We start from the raw sequence: 21,725 nt of genomic DNA, 5'->3' as shown, positions 1-21,725 counted from the left end.
AACGTGCATTAAGTGAACTGCACATGCACCCTATATGTTCAGTTAGCTTCTTGGGTAAGTGTAAAGCTCTCAAAGGTGCCTTAAGAAACATGCATTTTTGCAAAATAAAGAATTCAAGTTTTCTACAACAAATGCTAAAATTAAAAGTTACACAGACAGATTCACTAAGGCTTTTGAGAGAAACAGTATGATAAAATTTCACAAAACACACTTGAAATTAAATATTTACATGAATCACAAAAACATCAGAGGAACATCATCTTCAAAACCAAAAAAATACAATAAAGCAACAGAGGTCTATAGGTCACTTATTTCTGATTTGGCTACTTAAGGCCAGAGATCAAATTCTAACCGTACAACCTTGAACGGGTTATCTACATTTCTCAACTTGTTTCTTTCTCAGCTGTTTAACAACAACAAGGGTATGAGTGTGTGTATGTATATATGTGTGTGTGAGTATATGCATATACATATATATAGTTACATGGCTGTGTGAAAAATGACTTAAAGTATGTAATCTGTGGGGGCTCACATTTACTGGATGCTAACAACAAACCCAGCAATGCCTTAAGGGTGTCACATGAATTAATTCATTTAATTTTCATGCAATCCTACCTATGAAAGTAAAAGAAACTATTGCTATTCTTCTTTTACAAATGAGGAAATTGAGGCTCAGAAGAGGTTAATAACTTACCCCAAATCCCTGCTACACTGTCTTCCAATGTGCTTAACACACGATAAATACTCAATAAATAATAATTACAGTGTGCTTGCTACATGCCAGGAACTGTTCTAAGCATGCTACATTTATTAATAGAATTCTCAGAACAATTTTGAGATAGGTACTATTTTTATTTCCCATTTTACAGATGAGAGGCTCAAAGCCAAAGAAATTAGGTTATTTTTTCCAAGGTCATATAGTTAATTGATAAGTGCTGGAGCTGGGATTCCAACTCAGGTCCCAATATTATTTTCTTCCAAATAAAAAACTAACAAAAATTTTTAATTAAAATAAAACCTTTACTGTTTCTCCCATAAAACTAAGTTATGAAACATTTTGTCACACAAAGTGCTCTTAGTTTATTTTCATGATTTTATTAAACATTTACAATTCCCAGGGTTTCAGCATGTGATCTTTCTGTGTTAATGAGGATCTAGACAAAAAGTAAAGATATTCAACATTTCAGTTACACCTAAACATTTTTATTAATAACAAGTGAATGATTTTCAACAAACTTTCTCAAGCCCCATCACTGTAAATAAATCAAACATCTCCGTTCTCACCACTTTGGATCCCTTAAAACTTTAAAAAACAAAATCCACAGTCTGGGAACAAATGACACAGCAACTCCAGGAAAGAGAAGGATTTCACTGATACAAACAACTCTACCTAAAGCTTTCTTTGGCATCTATGAAGCCCATACTACTTTGTAAGGATGGGATGCCTCTTTCATGATGGGTATTGATGACTCTCCTCCACCCTCACCCCCGCTTTACCACTAACAGTTGTCAACCTTCCTGGAGGGTCAGAGGAGCGCACCCAACAAACTAAATCTTTTGATCTCTGTTGGATACAACAGGGCATTTTTAGCTGGATTTCCTAAGCCAGCATCACTAGCGTCAGCCCACACACACTAATGAGGAGCAGCAGTTGCCCACTTGGACGCTCCCAGCACAAGGCAGGCTCTGTCCTCGCCTCGCCTCGGACGTGGAATCCCCCTTCTGTATCACATACCACAGTGGAGTATGCACCCCAGTATATGAATCTGCCTCCTCCAAACAGAATTTGTTCAAAATAAGAGCCAAGAATCAACAAATGTTTCTATATATCATGTCAATTTCCTGGCAACCACACCCTAAGTGAAAAACCAAAAGGTACAAACAGTTGGTGAGCAAATCCAAAAAAACTTATTTGAACATGAAAGAGCAGTAACTCTCTCATAAACCTGGCCAAATTATTTTTTTAATGTTTTGTACACTAATAATGCCATACCTTTAGGATGAACGCATTTTTAGTAACAAGCCATTTTATCTGCATGAATATAGAGGCTATGATCTTTTTTTTTTTTTTAATCAGCCATGCCACATGACTTACAGGATCTTAGTTCCCCAACCAGGGATGGAACCTGGGACCCCTGCAATGGAAGCTCTGAGTCCTAACTGCTAGATCGCCAGGGAATTCCCCTATAATCACTTTCTTTTCAAGAAAGAGGGAATTCAGAACTTCTCTGGCAGTCCATGGTTAAGACTCCAAGAAAGAAGGCATTTTTTTTCTTTTATCAAGAAAATAATTTTAAATTACATAAAATGTTAATGTTTGTTTATCATTAAAACTTTAAAATTTAAGTATTAATTTTTTTCATTACACGGCATATCACAAAATTCTTTCCTTTTCAAAATTCACACTCAGCAATTATTTTAAGATGAATTTTAGCCTCATAACTTAAAGATAAAATTCTTCTGATGCCTAACCAATGGCAAAATAAAGGTTCGAGAAGTTGCCACTGTTTTTCTCTTCAAAAAGGTACACAAAGCAAGTATTTTTGTAATTAACACACACAGCAGGAATCAACAGGAGCATGGAACACATGTTTGGAGGAAGCAGGTTCTCTGTAGACTGAACATGTAGAGAGGAGAGAACTATCAGGAAGACAAACTGTTTTCAAACTGTGGACACAGCCAGTTTCTATCACATTCTACTGAAATATTTTTAGTTTCCAAAACCACGATTAAACATCAAAAAAGATCAAAACCACCTCAAAGTGAGACAAGATATCTGGATAACAGAACATGAAGTCTCTGCCACATGAGCTATCCATTTTATTTGGGATTCATTAGGATTCCCAGAAATACAGCTATCAGAAAATAATGTTTCTTCTGCAACCTGTACATATAAAACCCTTTACATCAGGAAGCTTCCTTTAAAACAAAAATAGATCACAAACCAGGTCAGGAACAGGTGTTTATGCACCTAAACCCTTCAGTTCAGTTCAGTTCAGTTCAGTAGCTCAGTCGTGTCTGACTCTTTGCAACCCCATGAGTTGCAGCACGCCAGGCCTCCCTATCTATCACCAACTCTAGGAGCTCACTCAAACTCATGTCCATCGAGTCGGTGATGCCATCCAGCCATCTCATCCTCTGTCGTCCCCTTCTCTTCCTGCCCCCGATCCCCCCCAGCATCAGAGTCTTTTCCAATGAGCCAACTGTTCGCATGAGGTGGCCAAAGCATTGGAGTTTCAGCTTTAGCATCAGTCCTTCCAATGAACGCCTAGGACTGATTTCCTTTAGAATGGACTGATTGGATCTCCTTGCAGTCCAAGTTACCTCTGATGTTAACAGCTCCACAGTCACCATTTAAGGGTAAAGAGGAAACAGGGGTACTCCTAGGATTTCTCATGAATAGGAGGTTAATTAACAATTTACTAGGGGCCTCCCTAGTGGCTCAGATGGTAAATAACCTGCCTGCAACACAGGAGACCTGGGTTCAATCCCTGGGTGGGGAAGATCCCCTGGAGAATCAAATGGCAATCCACTCCAGTATTCTTGCCTGGAAAATTCCACTGACAGAGGAACCTGGCAGGTTACAGTCCACGGGGTCGCAAACAGTCAGACACGACTGACAAGACTACTTGGCCGACTAATGATTTACATGCTACCATTAATGAGGTAGGTCTAGAAATATTCAAATATTAATTTAAATTTAATATGTAACATAGATACACAAAACTTTTTTATTTGATTGACTAAACACAATCTAAGACCTAACGTGTTGTATTCATATCTTTGTTCAGAAACAATTGCTCGTTTTTTCCCTGGAAACTAGCTGGTAGAACATTCACTACCTGAAAATAGTAGTCCTTCCCTTCTCGTTTTACATCTTCCTAACTGTGAACACATTAATAAACAGAGTGACTTCACATTTTAAATTTTTCCTTTAAGTATATTCTGAACTTTTTCTTAAGCCAAATCTGCTCAACAGATTTGAACACTAGAGCTCAATCATTTTTTTATGTAACTATTAAATTTCTATTATCTAAACTACATGCATCCCAAGCATGAACACCAAATGACATTCTGGCATCACTTGAAAACGGAGCTGCAAAGTCTGGTTTTATGTACAGTATAAAATCCATTTAGAGCACTAAACCACCATTTCATAAAAAGACAAACCTTTCAATAATTTATAGCACTACTAAATCTAGAGTTCCTAGTAGATTTAAAAACAGTATTTAAAATATCACATTAGATTAAAACCATCAGCAAGAAGCCTACTTCCTTATGTCATAACCCGCCAAGTGAAAATGCAATACCAGCAGGCCATCTAGTGACCATTCAAGGGTTAGGAAAAAACGTCAACGAATTTAAAAACCTTCAATATTTTCCAGTGTCTTCTATCTTCTTAAATAAAAATGTGCGAACCACAGCACATTGAGAAAATAAAGATGCTCTGACAAAATACTGAAAAATTAAATATACAAATGACTCCACTGTCTATTCCAATTTTACTACTAAGCCAGATCAAAAGAGAAATAAGACAATCCAGATGCCAGAACCAAAATACTCTTCATCCTAAAATACCCATTGTAGAGCACCCTAAAAATATTTTTTCTCAGACAGTCAAAATCTGTTCTATATATTAGCAATGATAAAATAAAAATTTATATTATAAAGCATCCACCTGCAACACGGGAGACCTGGGTTTGATCCCTGGGTTGGGAAGATCCTCTGGAGAAGGGCATGGCAACTCACTCCAGTATCCCTGCCTGGAAAATCCCATGGACAGAAAAGCCTGGCAGGCTATGGTCCCTGAGGTCACAAAAAACTGACACAACTGAAGTGACTTAGCACATCTGACTCCAATAAAAATTTTCCATTTCTTTCTTAGATGGACTGATTACTTTTTTGTTGGTAGTAGAGAATGCTAAAGAAACAATACCTGGTAGAATTCATTTGTTAAGTCTCTCCAATACTAAGCAACAGATAGAAAAAATTCCACCCATCACCAGGGGAGGCAGCACTTCTCAATCTTGGGACAAATAACTTCACCCTCCTGAATTTGTTTTCTCATCAGTAAAACGAGGAAAATTACAACTTCTGAGAGTCTTACAAATTCAATGCAATAATGCCGCTTTTGCACATAGTAAGAGTCCAGCTCTCAGGAGTTCTTGTTGCGGGTTTCCACCTCTGTCCACGCCATCCCCTTCCACTCACAATTACATTCTTACACGTAATGCTGGTCAATACAGACCCACTAATAAATCTTCACATCCCCACTCACACACACTATAAACCTATGGAGATTTGGTTACTATTCTCTGCTGTAAAATACCACTGTATTCAACATATTCATTCTTCCCACTCCCAATCTATATATGTGACATTTGGCCACCTGATGCAAAGAGTTAATTCATTGGAAAAGGCCCTGATGCTGAGAAAGATTGAGGGCAGGAGGAGAAGGGGATGACAGAGGATGAGATGGTTGGATGACATCACAGACTCAATGAACATGAGTTTGAGCAAACTCCAGGAGATAGTAAAGGGACAGGGAAGCCTGGAGTACCACAGTCCATGGGGGTCACAAAGAGGCAAACACAATAACAACCCACCTTTGGAAACCCTAACAAATGTCTTTGTGATGACAATGAAGTTCAAGTGCATTGAACTTGATCCACTCCTGGATCACCATGTAGACAGTTTGTTAGAAAAAGTGCACACTATAGTAAGTCCTTGTGATCAGGGTGCTGCAGGCAAGCCAACTCCTTGTATCACCATAAACTTTGAGCTGAATGTCAGGTATTCACTGGTTTCCCCATGTGCCCTAATGCTCATTTGAGATTCAACTTTGTGAGAAAGTCAATCAAAAGAAAACAAACATCAGAAGAGAAGCAGTTATGTATGTGTGTGAATTTCTTTCTTGAATTTTTTAAAAATTCTCTCTCATGTTTTAAAAGAATTTATACAGTCATTCTAACTTACAATTATGAAGAACGGTTGTGAGAACCAAATATCCAAAATCAAAGGTTGTAAGGAACAAAGCTAGTGGAGGTGATGGAATTCTAGAGAGCTACCTCAAATCCTATAAGATAATGCTGTTAAAGTGCTATACTCTATACGCCAGCAAATATGGAAAACTCAGCAGTGGCCACAAGACTGGAAAAGGTCAGTTTTCATTCCAATCCCAAAGAAGGGCAATGCCAAAGAATGTTCAAACTACCATACAACTGCACTCATTTCACATACTAGCAAGGTAATGCTCAAAATTCTCCAAGTTAGGCTTCAATAGTACCTAAACCGAGAAATTCTAGATGTTCAAGCTGGATTTAGAAAAGGCAGAGGAACCAGAGATCAAATCGCCAACATTCCTTGGATCATAGAAAAAGCTAAAGAATTTCAGAAATACATCTACTTCTGCTTCACTGACTCTGCTAAAGCCTTTGACTTCGTGGTGGTGGTTTAGAAGCTAAGTCGTGTACAACTCTTGCGACCCCAGAGACTGTAGCCTGCCAGGCTCCTCTGTCCTGGATTCTCCAGGCAAGAATACTAGAGGGGGTTGCCATTTCCTTGCACTGTGTGGATCACAACAAACTGTGGAAAATTCTTCAAGAGATGGGAATACCACACCACCTTACCTGCCTCCTGAGAAACTTGTATGCAGTTCAAGAAGCAACAGGTAGAACTGGACATGAAACAATGGACTGGTTCCAAATCGGGAAAGGAGTACGTTAAGGCTCTATATTGTCACCCTGCTTATTTAACTTATATGCAGAGTACATCATGTGAAATGCCAGGCTGGATGAAGCACAAGCTGGAATCAAGAGAAATATCAATAACCTCAGATAAGCAGATGACACCACACATATGGCAGAAAGTGAAGAGGAATTAAAGAGCCTGTAGATGAAAGTGAAAGAGGAGAGTGAAAAAGCTGACTTAAAACTCAACATTCAAAAAATGAAGATCATGGCATCCTGTCCCATCACTTCATGGCAAATAGATGGGGAAAAAATGGAAACAGTGACAGACTTTATTTTCTTGGGCTCCAAAATCACTATAGACAGTGATTGCAGTCATGAAATTAAAAGACACTTGCTCCCTGGAAGAAGGACAAACATAGATTGTGTATTAAAAACCAGAGACATTACTTTGCCAATAACAGTCAAAGCTATGGTTTTTCCAGTAGTTGGATGCAAGACTTGGACCATAAAAAAGGCTGAACATCAAAGAATTGGTGCTTTTGAGCTGTGGTGTCGGAGAAGACTCTTGAGAGTCCCTTAGAGTGCAAGGAGATCAAACCAGTCAACCCTAAAGGAAATCAATCTTGAATACTGGAAGAACTGATGCTGAAGCTGAAGCTCCAATACTTTGGCCACCTGATGTGAAGAGCCAACTAACTAGAAACAACCTTGATGATGGGAAAGATTGAAGGCAGGAGGAGAAGACAGAGGATGAGATGGTTGGATGGCATCACCGACTCAATGGACATGAGTTTGAGCAAGCTCCAGGAGACGGTAAAGGACAGGGGAGCCTGGCGTGCTGCAGTCCATGTGGGTCTCAAAGAGGAGGACATAACTGAGCAACTGAACAACAAAGGACCAAAAATTAATGTTCATGAGGCAGGAATCTGTACTGTTTAATTCACTGCCACATCCACAGTGGTTTGCAACAGTGCCTAGTATGTACGGCACCAAGTATTTGCTAAATTAATTTACAGAATCAATCAGTACAAGCAGAAATACATACTTTCAATGTGAAGTGAAATAATTTCCTTAAGAAAGCACATAATTGCAATCTTTCCCCAAAAGAGGGTGGTACGTGAAAAAGCAACTGCATTAAGGAAGCGTTTACATTTCTTTTGTCACCACCCAAATGAATAATTTTTCAAAAGAAAATTTCTATCTTAAACTAGAATATTGCCAGAATATCCTTCCGCTGTAAAATCATTTATATTGTACTTGAGGTGTAATGAGGACACTTGAAAGTAAAAGCCAGAGGCGTGTGAAAATGAGTTCTAGGAATTCATGCACCTGGAGTCCTAGACACAGAATCCAATATGTTCATGAGCCGATTAGCACAGATCTCCGAAATACTCATAGGTTAACTGTGTGAATACAATTAGATGACATATACACTCAGTGCAAAGACCAAGTGGGAAACCACCATAGTAATTCAAGGGAGAACTAGTTAGAAGCTAAAGTAGAAGAAAGACCACTTTCCCCCAGTTCTAACCATCAAAGCAAATATTTTAAAAAACAAAGCCCCACATACGTGTCCTTTACAACAAGCATTTATTAGACATTAGTTCCTTATCTATTCCTTTTTCAAAACCTTGAATAAAACTGTCCAATTATGAGACTGTCTAGCAAGCATAATATAGATTAATAAAAGGAAGAATAGACCATAACAGACCATATAAAAGGAACAATAACAGGTACAATCATTAATTAAGAACAAACAAATTAGGAGCAAGGCAATAATTAAGGCCACAGAGACTAAGGCAAGTAACAGCATCAAAAAAAGGAAAGAAAAAAAAAAGGTAAACACTGTAGTGAAACATAAAAAATCCAGCTTCAAACCAAACTATGGAGAACCTCGAACACAAGTCACCTTAATCCTATAAACACTGGGAAAAATCAATACATATTTTAGAGTAAATGACAGAAAGGATTAGACTACATTTTAGAAAGATGATTCTGCCAACAACATAAAATGGAATAAAAAGCATACAGAACTGGAGGTGGGGTGGCCACTTGAGGGAATATCGAGTACAGCGAGCCTAAAATTACAATGACTGTCAATCCTGCATTTTTTACCACTGGGTTGGGGGGAAGCAAAATCCTGTGCACAACAGACATCATGTGAGCCCATAGTTTCACCTTACAGAATCATGGTTAAAAATAAGTCAATACAGTGAAGACTCTTGGATTGAATCAGAGAACTGGAAAGGACATTAGTGGGGAAACTGGTGAAATCCAAATAAGCTTATGCTTTAGTACCAAGGTTAATTTCTCAGTTCTGAGACAAGATCTATGATTATACAAGTTATTAACCTAACAGGAAGCTAATGAAAGATATATAAGAACTCTGTCCTATTTTACACTCACAGAAGAGTCACAAAATTTTATCAAGATAAATTTTAAAAAAATCATTTGACCACTACTACCAAAAAAAAATAGCCTCTATGTACTAAAGGGTCAAATTCAAATGATATTATTCTAAGCAGGGCCCCAAAGAAGTGTTTAGGAATTGAAGGAAAGAAAGGAAGGAAGGATGGCCATCACCTATTAAGTAACTAATCCCTTTTAAGTGTCTGAACTATCTGGAATTATCTAAAGCCCATAAAATGGATTCAGAGATTCATGAACCAAAATTTTACAATATCTATGTGCATTTTCCTGAAGTTTCATAAAACACATAGAATCACTAGTTAGATGCAAAAAATAGATAATTCAAACTAACAGAAAATAGAACTATGTATATCCTTCCCACATTGATACAAGTCTTAAGTTAAAAAAGAAAATATGGACGGGTTCAATACACAAAACATACAAACAAAATTATATCAAAATATAAAGGAAGGAACTTCCCTCGTGGTCCAGTGGTTAAGAGTCCACCTGTCAATGCAGGAGACGTGGGTTCGATCCCTGGTTCAGGAAGATCCCACATGCCACGGAGCAACCAAGGCCCTGTGCCACAACTACTCAGCCCACGCACCTTGCCTACTGAGCTCATGACCCGAACTACTGAAGCCTGCACACCGGCCCGAGAGAAGTCAAGGCAATGAGAAGACCGTGCACTGAGATGAAGACTAGCCCCGGCTTGCTGCAACTAGAGAGAGCCTGCATGCAGCAATAAAGACACAGCACAGCCAAAAATAAATTTAAGAAGAAAGAAAGAAAAAATATTGAAAACACAGCTCAGTGAAAATGACAGAGGATACTCACTGTGCATGCGTGCTAAGTTGCTTCAGTCATGTCCGACCCTTTGCGACCCCACGGTCTGTAGCCCTCTAGGTTCCTCTGTCCATGGGATTCTCCAGTCAAGGATATTGGAGTGGGTTGCCATTTCCGTCTCCAGGGGATCTTCCCCAACCCAGGGACTGAACCTGCGTCTCTCACATGTCCTGCGTTGGCAGGCAAGTTTTTTACCACTAGTTTCACCTCACTAATTTCATACAAATTTAGAAGAAAACTATAAACAACCTCACAAAGTAGAGTAAGGATAGACAGTACACTGAAAATGAAACAGATCTCACAAGTGACCACCACCTAACAAGGAGAAAGACCAGCTAATCTATAAAATCAAACTTTCCTGAGCCCATCACAGAGCTGAGGTCCTAACGCAGTAACATGAACTGCTTCCAAAGAGTGACAAGTCCCACCAAAAAAAGTCAAGACACACGAATTATCTCCCTACAGTAGAGACTAAGAAGAAGAGGTGGCTGTAGTAAAGACAGAAAGAAGAAAACAGCTTTAAAGATTTTAAAGCTCAAATGGCTGAGTGTGGACTTTTATGGTGGGTTGTTATCACTGGGAACCCAGACACTAGGAGTTCTGCACTCACCCTAAGTGGGCCCATAACAGGTTTGCAGAAGGAAGATGAGGAGCAGGTCTGGAGGCTGGAGAGTGAGCTCCCTCAGTGGTGAAAGCACATGGCTCTGCCTGCCCCCTGCAACACTGTCTCATCCAACACAAAAGCATTAAGCTGATGGGGGACGGCAAGGACCCCTCACTCCGCCCAGGGTCCACTGTTTTGCACGAGGTCTATAGAAGCAAGTAGTCATGTACAGATGTGAGAGTTGGATCATAAAGAAAGCTGAGCACCGAAGAATTGATGCTTTTGAATTGTGGTGCTGGAGAAGACTCTTGAGAGTCCCTTGGACTGCGAGGAGATCAAACCAGTCAATCCTGAAGGAAATCAACACTGAATATTCACTGGAAGGACTAAAGCTGAATGAAGCTGAAGCTCCAATACTTTGGTCAGCTGATGCAAAGAGTCAACTCACTTGAAAAGACCCTTATGCTGGGGAAAAAAATAAAGGCAAAAGGAGAAGGGACCAGAAGAGGATGAGATGGTTAGATAGCATCACTGATTCAATGGACATGAATTTGAGCAGCCTTTGGGAGACAGCACAGGACAGAGGAGCCTGGCATGCTTTAGTCCATGAAGTCACAAAGATTTGAACACAACTTAGCAACTGAACAACAGCAACAGCAGAACCAAGTATGGTCCTCCGAAAGGAGGTAGAAGAAACTGTCTTGGCCCAAGACCCTGAACCGATACAAGCCAGGGATCTACACATGAGGGGCATGAGACTCATCCTCCAAGACCTCCCAGATTCAAGGAGAGGCTAGCTACCATGCAGGGAGGGGAAGAGACATTAAGAAAGAACTCCCTCAAGCCCTGGGGACATTTGTCCTGCTTAAGACTGAAGCTGGGACTTCCCTGGTGGGACAGTGGATAAGAATCTGCCTGCCAAGGCAGCGGATACATGTTTCATCCCTGCTCTAGGAAGATCCCACATGCCACAGAGCAACTAAGCCTGTGGGCCACGACTGCCTAGCCCATATGCCTAGAGCCTGTTCAGTTCAGTTCAGTTCAGTCACTCAGTCGTGTCCGACTCTTTGTGACCCCATGAATCGCAGCATGCCAGGCCTCCCTGTCCATCACCAACTCCCGCAGTTCACTCAGACTCAGGTCCATCGAGTCAGTGATGCCATCCAGCCATCTCATCCTCTGTCGTCCCCTTCTCCTCCTGCCCTCAATCCCTCCCAGCATCAGAGTCTTTTACAATGAGTCAACTCCTCGCATGAGGTGGCCAAAGTACTGGAGTTTCAGCTTTAGCATCATTCCTTCCAAAGAAATTCCAGGGTTGATCTCCTTCAGAATGGACTGGTTGGATCTCCTTGCAGTCCAAGGGACTCTCAAGAGTCTTCTCCAACATCACAGTTCAAAAGCATCAGTTCTTCGGCACTCAGCTTTCTTCACAGTCCAACTCTCACGTCCATACATGACCACTGGAAAAACCATAGCCTTGACTAGACGGACCTTTGCTGGCAAAGTAATGTCTCTGCTTTTGCCTGTGCTCCGCAGCTAAAGAAGCAACTGCAGTGAGAAGCCCGTGCACCAGAATGAAGAGTAGCCCCTGCTCGCCACAACTAGAGAAAGCCCATGCAAAGCAATGAAGACCAGTGCAGTCAAAAAAACAAAAAGAAAGAATTAATTTTAAAAATATTGCATGTTTGGGAACGCATGTAAGAATTAAAGATTTTAAAATTTAAAAAAAAAATTCATCTGTAAAAAAATAAATAAATAAATAAAATTTAAAAAAATAAAATAAAATAAAATAAAATTGGCCATGGAAAAAATAAATAAAAAAAATAAATAAAAATATTGCCCCTCCTTTATTAAAAAAGAAAAAAGACTGAAGCTGGAACTTCAGTATAACTGGGAACCACCATCACTTCCCCATCATGAGCTCAGCTAGCAGGAGGTAGTAAGTGGTAATAAGTGTGGTAATAAGCCACAGTAGTTTACTGCTGAGAGAGGAGCAAGAACACTAGTACAGGCATCAAGTGAATGCTAAAAGCTGCAGGTAAAGTAGAAACACTGGGGAAAGCTCTCTGCAGGCCAGATCCCACACTAAGGACGAGGTGGAACAGCTCACCACCGGAGAAATCTGGTAGTACATTAAGAGTAACCAAAGAATAAGGAAACTCAACACAGAAAATCATAGAAAATCTGCAAGAGACTATCAAAAACTACTAGAGTTAATCAACGAATTCAGTAAAGTTGCAGGTTACAAAATTAATGTACAGAAATCTATTGCATTGCTATACACTAACAATGAGCTATCAGAAAGAGATCTTAAGAAGACAATTCCATTTACAATCACATCAAAAAGAATAAAACAGGAATAAATCTAGCTAAGCACGTAAAAGACTTGTTACCAGAAAACTATAAGACACTAATGAAAGAAACTGAAGATGACAGGCGGAAAGATATACCTTGGCCATGGATTGGAAGAATTAATTCAGTTAAAACGAGCACACTACTCAAGGCAATCTACAAATTCAATACAATCCCTAACAAACTACTAATGGCATTTTTTACAGTAGTGGAATAAATAATCTTAAATTTTGTATGGAAACACAAAATACTCCAAACAGCTAAAACAATCTTGAGAAAGAAGAACAAAGCTGGAGGTATCATGCTTCCCTAAAAATTTCAAACTGTACTATAAAGCTACAGTCATCAAAACATTATGGTACAAAAACAGACACATAGATCAAACAAACAGAATAGAGAGCCTAGAAATGAACCCACACTTATATGGGCAATTAATCTACAACAAGGGGGCCAAGAATATACAATAGGAAAAAGACAGCCTCTTCAATAAACACTTTTAGGAAAACTGGATAGCTACATGCAAAAGAATCAAACTGACCAACTTTCTCATACCATATAAAAAAATAAATTAAAAGTGGATTAAAGTCTTATTAAATGTAAGACCTGAAACCATAAAACTTCTACAAGAAAACACAGTATGCTCTCTGGCCTTAATAACTTTTTTTTTTTTTTTGGTTATGTCTCTTCAGGAATGGAAACACCATCAAAAATAAACATACGGGACTACATCAAACTAAAAGAATTTGCACAGCAAAGGAAATTAACTACAAAACAAAAAGGTCTCCTACTGAATGCGAGAAGATATTTTTCAAATGATACATCTGATAAGGTTAATATCCAAAATATACAAAGAACTCATACAACTAACATTAAAAAAAAAGATTAAAAAATGGGCAGAGGTTCTTAGGAGCTGAACAGACATTTTCACAAAGATACGCAACTGATAAACAGGTACATGAAAAGATGTTCAACATCACTGATCATCAGGGAAATACAAATCAAAACCATAGTGAGATATTACCTCACACCTGTCAGAATGGTTATTATCAAAATCACAACAAGTTATAACAAGTATTGTCAAGAATGTGTAGAAAAGGGAATCCTCATACTCTATTGGTGGAATACATATTAGTGTAGCCACTATGGAAAAGAGTACAGATAGTCCTCAAAAAATTAAAAATAGAACTATCATATGGTCCAGCAATAACTCTTCTAGGTATCTGTCCAAAGAAAATAAAAACACTAATTAGAAAAAATATACACACCCCTATGTTGCATTATTTACACATCCAAGATATGGATGCAACCCAAGTACCCATCAGCAGATGAATGGATAAAGTTGTGGTAGATGTATACAAGGAAATATTAGCCACAAAAGAAAATGGAATCTTGCCACTTATGACAATATGGATGATATGAGGATATGATTAAGGAGGATATGATTAAGTCAGACAGAGAAAAATAAACAGTTTGATTTCACTTATATATGGAATCTAAAAAAAGAAATGAACAAGCTTAACAAAACAGAAACAGAGTTACTGACACAGAGAACAAATCGGCGTTTACCAGAAGAGAGGGCACTGGGGAGAAGGAAAGAAATAGGTGAGGCTGACTCAGGGACAAACTTACAGCTCCTAGAGAAATATACAATGTGGGGAATATAGTTAATAACTAAGTAATATTTTTGTGGTGACATGTAATAACTAGATTTATTGGGGTGATCATTTTGAAATGTATAAAAACACCATTCTGTTATGTGACAGAAACTAACCCAGGGTTCTAGGTCAATTATGCTTTAAAAACACACAAACACAAACAAACTCACAAAAAAAAAGAGATCAGATTTGTAGTTACCAGAGGAAGGGGTGGGGAGGAGAGGGAACTGGAGGAAAGCAGTCAAGAAGCACAATCTCCAGGGATAAGGTGAGTACTGGGCATGAGATGGCCGGATGGCATCACCAACTCGATGGACGTGAGTCTGAGTGAACTCCGGGAGTTGGTGATGGACAGGGAGGCCTGGCGTGCTGCGATTCATGGGGTCACAAAGAGTCGGCCGCGACTGAACTGAACTGAACTGGGGATGTCATGTACAACATTACAAGTGCCATTAGCCCTGCTGTATGTTATATACTAAAGTTCCTGAGAGAGCAAACCCTAAGTCATTAGCCCCACTGTATGCTATATACTAAAGTTCCTGAGAGCAAATCCTAAGTCATTAGCCCTGCAGTATGTTATATACTAAAGTTCCTGAGAGAGCAAATCCTAAGAGTTATCACACACACACTCACACACACAAATATTTCTATTTCTTTAATTTTGTGTCTACATGAGATGATGGATGTTCACTAAACTTACTGTGATAGTCACTTCAAGATGTAAGTCAAATCATTATGCTGTACACTATAAACTAACAATGCTGTATATCAATTATGTCTCAATAAATTTGGAAGAAAAAAAAGAACTTAAAATATACATGTTACTCCATATTACCACCATCCTTTATTTGGAGAGGGAATGTTATAAAACGGACACAATCATCCTCTGGGAATTCGCTCTTTTGACATCCTCTTACCCGTTCCTGTAGAAGCTCCACCACCTGCTGGACACAGTCATTTACATCACAGGAGTCTGTTTTCAGCACTAATTCAGGGGCCTCTGGCTTTTCATATTCAGAATCAATCCCAGTGAAACCTATAAAAGGTAACAGATGATAGAGAGGGTGGAAATTAAAAGAAGTCTGTTTCTTCAGCGCAAGTCTCTGCTATGCTGAAGTTCATTTTTACACTCCCCCTTTTAGGTTACAGGGTTATATTATTGAAACTTCTTTCTGGGGAGAAGATTTCTAATTAAACTTTTGTTCCTTCTCTGAACATAAACAGTCGATCCTCCTTATTTGCAGCGATCGTGTTCAATAAAATTGCCACAAACATGGAAGTAGTGAATACTAAACCTCAGCTCCAAGGAGAAACATGGAGGTGGGTTCCTGTGAGCTTCCGGTCACCAAATTTTTATCAACCAATTAATATATAACTTTTTATGAGTATTTCTTTATATATCTATATATATATATATATATAGTTGATTCGTTAACACCAAAATAATGGCTACAAGCACCAGAATTCACATCTGAACAAAGCTTATCTAACACGCGTATTTTCTCCCCAAGGCAGGTCAGTCTTCCTGCAGTTCACACAACTAGACAACACTTCAGCACCATGCCAAGGTAGAGGAGTGCATTTTTAAAAAGCAAAATCACCAACAAAAAGCCAAAAAGTGAAAGACATGGCACTAAATAGGCTGTGTAAAGGACACTCCTTTACAGCATGGGAGCTGAAACACAAAGGCATTGTTCATACTTGAGCTGGGAGCATGTACTCTGGGTGACTAAAATGTTGCTGCTCTGTGTGTGTTTACAAGCCAAAGCACTGTGGCTACACTGATGTGGGGGTTAGAAATAAACCTGAGTGAGTAGGCACATGTGCAGATCTGGAATCTTTAAATAATGAGGATAGACAATACTTCTATCACCTGTCTTCCTCTCTGTTAAGTAAGTGCCTTGTATGAAGAAACAGGAATGAATACCAAGTGACCCAGAGCATCCAATTTCTCCACAGGGACACAGGATATAGCGCCTAAGCTCTGGGCATACAACCAACCTCATCAAGGTTTTTTTCCCTCTCAGTGCAAAAACTGATGCCAAGTCAATCTGTCTATTATATTCACCAGGATTATCTGCAGCCAAATTAAAGCTCTGCAGGCTTCTTCTGCCATCACAGTAAGTGTTCAAGATCACATTAAGTTAATCAAGATCGATTAACTACTATCAGCTCAAGCAAAACGTAGGTGAGGAATCCTGTTATACCATCAAATACATTCCACAATCAAATGCAATCAATTTAGGTATTAACCACTATTTAGATTTTCCCTATCACATATGTGCTACTGTGTAACTGCTAGAAGAGAAAGAATATATCTTACTACCACAGAATGGGCTGGCTGAGCTAAAAGTATGCTATTCCTGTCTTTCACATTACTCCATACCTAAGTCATTCAGGGCCTGTTTGCCTTAGAACACCAATTCCTGGGTTAGAATGGTAAATGTGAATTTAAAATTATTACTATTAAGAGGCATAGGCATCAAATGAACCGACTTCGAGAACAAGCTTAACGATTGCAGAAGGATAAGGGGAAGGGACAGTTAGGGACTTTGGGATGGACATGTACACTCCGTTATATTTAAAATGGAAAACCAAAAGGACCTGCTGTATAGCACAGGGAACTCTGCTCAAAGTTTTGTGGCAGCCTCGATGGGAGGGGAGTTTGGGGAAAAATGGATACATGTATTATGTAAGGCTGAGTCCCTTTGCTATTCACCTGAAACTATGACAACACTGTTCACTGACTATATTCCAATATAAAATTCGAAGGTTTTTTTTTTTATTCTTAAAAAGAGGCATAGGTATTAAAGAAGCTTTAAGATGAACACTATAAGTCTACAACCCACCTATTTCATTCTTTTTCTATCTCATATTCCTAAGTATCACATGAAGTCCTAAGCCCAAGAAGAAATTTTTGCATTACTGATACTTCCAACAGTGAGTCATAGTTACTTACTTACTGGTGAGTCATAGTAACATAGGTAGGAAACAAACAAATCTGGTTATTTAAAACTGTAGTTCATAAGTTCTAATTCTCAAATGTAGCTACAACTTGGAATCACCAGGTCCAACCCTCCAGAGATTCTGATTTCATTGGTCTGGGATTCAGCCTTGGCACTCGATTTTTTAAGTTCTCCTAGGTGATCCTTGTGTGCAGCAAAGCCTGAAGATCACTGTGTTAGGAGGTTTGGTTTAACATTTTAAAAGTCCAGGAAGTTTCTTCCTAAATAATTTATCCCATAAGTGATTATACTAAATGTACATTGTGAGGAAAACATTTATATAAGTAGATTATAACTACTTAAGCATTAATCATGAAAATAATCTAGGTATTAAGGTATCTGACAGAGGCATACACTTACAGTTTAGTAATGCCATATAAAAGCCTGAGGTCCGCTGAATGGATGTAATACCACCTGTCCTTGAATTTTTACCATCAAGGGTCATTGCTAGGAAACTCTCTAAGCACCATTCTAACAAGTAAACGATTTCTAAAAACTACCCAGTCAGGAACTCTAGTATCATGGCTAACCTAAAATAAATAAATGTGGGTACACTTATGCACATAGGTATACATTAACCTAAGGAATGTTTTATCAGTGCCTAATCAGAGGAATCAATAAATACTTGGCGTACAAGCAACATGGAGAAAACTGAACCAATACAAATATACTCCCAGATACAGAATGTAAACTGCAAGTGACTTTAGGTATTTTGGCTTTGGTCTTCTTATTCAACTTTACACCCCTAGCGCCAAACACAAACTTTGCAAATAGCGGAGATCAACATGCTGAACACGTGACTTCTACTCCACCTTCCATACCACCCCACAAGCATTTACTGAGTATGCACTAAGTATTATGCTTTGGGCCATTTGTTGTTGTTCAGTCGCTCAGTCGTGTCCAACTTTTTGCGACCCCGTGGACTACAGCACATCAGGCTTCCCTATCATTCACCATCTCCCAGTATTTGCTCAAACTCATGTCCATTGAGTTGGTGATGCCATCAAACCATCTCATCCCCTGTTGTCCCCTTCTCCTGCCTTCAATCTTTCCCAGCAGCAGGACCTTTTCCAATCAGTAGGCTTTTCATATTAGGCGGCCAAAGGATTGGAGCTTCAGCATCAGTCCTTCCAATGTATATTCAGGGTTGACTTCCTTTAGGATTGACTGGTTTGATCTTCTTGCTGTCCAAGAGACTCTCAAGAGTATTCACCAGCCCCACGGTTCAAAGGAATCAATTCTTTGGCACTCAGCCTTTTTTACTGTCCAGCTCTCACATCCATACATGACTAGTAGAAAAACCATAGCTTTGACTATACAGACTTTCGATGGCAAAGTAACATCTCTGCTTTTTAATATGCTGTCTAGGTTTGTCATTGCTTTTCTTCCAACGAGCAAGTGTCTTTTAATTTCATGGCTGCGGTCACTGTCAGCAGTGATTCTGGAGCCCAAGAAAATTAAGTCTGTCACTGTTTCCCCATCTATTTGCCATGAAGTAATGGGACCGGATGCTATATCTTTGTTTTCTGAATGTTGAATTTTAAGCCAGCTTTTTCACTCTCCTCTTTCACCTTCATCAAGAGGCTCTTTAATTCCTCTTGCCTTCTTCCATAAGAATAGTGTCAGCTGCATATCTGAGATTATTTATATTTCTCCCTGCAATCTTAATTCCAGCTTGTGCTTCATCCAGCCCAGCATTTTGCATGATGTACTCTGTATATAAGTTAAAAGGGCAGGGTGACAATATACCATCTGACATACTCCTTTCCCAATTAGAAACCAGTCCATTGTTTCATGTCCAGTTCTACCTGTTGCTTCTTGACCTGAATAGAGATTTCTCAGGAGGCAGGTAAGGTGGTCTGGTATTCCCATCTCTTGAAGAACTTTCCACAGGCTGTTGTGATCCACACAATCAAAAGCTTTAGCACAGTCAATGAAGCAGATTTTTTTCTGGAATTCTCTAGCTTTTTCTATGATCCAACGGATGTTGGCAATTTGATCTCTGGTTCCTCTGCCTTTTCTAAATCCAATTTGTACATCTGGAAGTTCCCGGTTCACATACTATTGAAGCCACGTTTGGAGGATTTTTTTTTTAATTAATTACTTAATTTTAATTGGAGGCTAATTACTTTACAATATTATAGTAGTTTTTGCCATACATTGACATGAATTAGCCATGGGTGTACATGTCTTCCCCATCCTGAACCCCCTCCCACCTTTGCTTGAAGGATTTTGAGCATTACTTTACCAGCACATGAAATGAGGACAATTGTGTGGTAGTTTTGAGCTTTCTTTGGCATCGCCTTTCTTTGGGATTAGAATGAAAACTGCTTTTTCCAAATTTGCTGGCATATTGAGTGCAGCACTTTCACAGCATCATCTTTCAGGATTAGAAATAGCTCAACTGGAATTTCATCACCTCCACTAGCTTTGTTCATAGTGATGCTTCCTAAGGCCCACTTGACTACACACGCCAGGATGTCTGGCTCTAAGTGAGTGATCACACCATTGTGGTCATCCAGATCATTATCATCTTTTTTGTATAGTTCTTCTGTGTATTCTTGCCATCTCTTCTTAATATCTTCTGTTTCTGTTAAGTCCCTACCATTTCTGTACTTTACTGAATCCACCTTTCCATGAAATGTTCCCTTGGTATCTCTAATTTTCTTGAAGAGATCTCTAGTCTTTCCCATTTTATTGCTTTCCTCTGTTTCTTTGCATTGATCACTTATAAAGGCTTTTTTATCTCTCCTTGCTATTCTCTGAACTTTACATTCAGATGGGTATATCTTTCCTTTCCTCCTCTGCCTTTCATTTCCTTTCTTTTCTCAGCTATTTGTAAGGCCTCCTCAGACAACCATTTTGCCTTTCTGCATTTCTTTTTCTTCAGGATGGTTTTGATCACCATCTCTTGTATAATGTCATGAACCTCCATCCATAGTTCTTCAGGAACTCTATTGGATCTAATCCCTTGAATCTATTTGTCACTTTCACTGAATGGTCCAGTGGTTTTCCCTATTTTCTTCAATTTAAGTCTGAATTTTGCAGTAAGAAGTTCATGATCTGAGATACAGTCTTCTTTTTACTGTCTGTATAGAGCTTTTCCATCTTCAGCTACAAAGAATTTAATCAATATAATCAATCTGATTTTTATATTGACCATCTGGTGTATTAATGTGTATAGTCATCTCTTGTGTTGCTGGAAGAGGGTGTTTGCTATGAATAGTGCGTTCTCTTAGCAAAACCCTGTTAGCCTTTGCCCTGCTTCATTTTGTACTCCAAACCCAAGCCTGCTGTTACTCCAGGTATCTCTTGACTTCCTACTTTTAGGCCATGCTTTGTGCTAAATTCTAATAACACCAAAAATGGTAAAGAGGGTGCTTACTCCAGGTGGGCAGACAAATCTACCTCCCTCAGCAATCCATCCTTGCAAAAACAACAAAAACAACTACAGTTAAAATAAGTAAAAGATTCAGACACCGGGATCCTGGACACATCCTTCAGCTTCTCTTTGCAAATCTCTACGAAGAACAAACAGAAGTGAACACTGATTGTCAACAGACAGAGCTGTGTGCTGAGTCACTCAGTCGTGTCCGACTCTTTGCAACCCCATGGGCTGTAGCCCACCAGGCTCCTCTGTCAATGGAATTCTCCAGGCAAGAATACTGGAGTGGGTTGCTATGCCCTCCTCCAGGGATCTTCCCAACCCAGGGATCAAACCCAGGTCTCCCACATTGCAGGCAGATTCTTTACTGTCTGAGCCACCTGGGAAGCCCATGAATATTGGAGTGGGTAGCCTATCCCTTCTCCAAGGGATCTTCCTGACCCAGGAATTGAATCGGGGTCTCCTGCATTGTAGACAGATTCTTTACCAGCTGAGCTACCAGGTAAGCCAGAGGGTGACCCAGAAATTAAATGGATAAATTGGTTCCCTTCCTGTTGTCATCGTATTCAGCATTATTCTCCCTGAGTCAAGAAAGTACAGGCTTCGTGGGTGAAACTGAACTTCCAAGGCGGCAAAACTGGACACGAGCCTGCCAAGGGAACCAAATTCACCACCAGATTCAGTGGAACTTGCCCCAACTGCTAATGCGCTCCTAGGCCCAGACAAAAGAGCCCAGCATAACAAGCATTTTCCTTTCTGTTCCACCTTTTCCTTTTC

General features: G+C 39.3%; 1 protein-coding gene across 3 annotated transcripts in view; it reads right to left on the bottom strand.

The window, feature by feature from the left end:
• The window catches only part of PAPSS1 (3'-phosphoadenosine 5'-phosphosulfate synthase 1), a 121,982-nt gene that overhangs the window by 62,575 nt on the left and 37,682 nt on the right, over positions 1–21,725 (bottom strand). For all 3 annotated transcript variants that reach the window (XM_069592968.1, XM_069592970.1, XM_069592971.1), the window contains one exon: positions 15,476–15,594. In XM_069592968.1, coding sequence (XP_069449069.1) covers positions 15,476–15,594 — 119 coding nt within the window. The remainder of the gene's footprint in view (positions 1–15,475; positions 15,595–21,725) is intronic.

This window comes from Ovis canadensis, chromosome 6 (genome assembly GCF_042477335.2).
Source record: "Ovis canadensis isolate MfBH-ARS-UI-01 breed Bighorn chromosome 6, ARS-UI_OviCan_v2, whole genome shotgun sequence".
Classification (NCBI taxonomy): Eukaryota; Metazoa; Chordata; class Mammalia; order Artiodactyla; family Bovidae; genus Ovis; species Ovis canadensis.
This window is presented reverse-complemented; position numbering and strand designations above follow the sequence as displayed.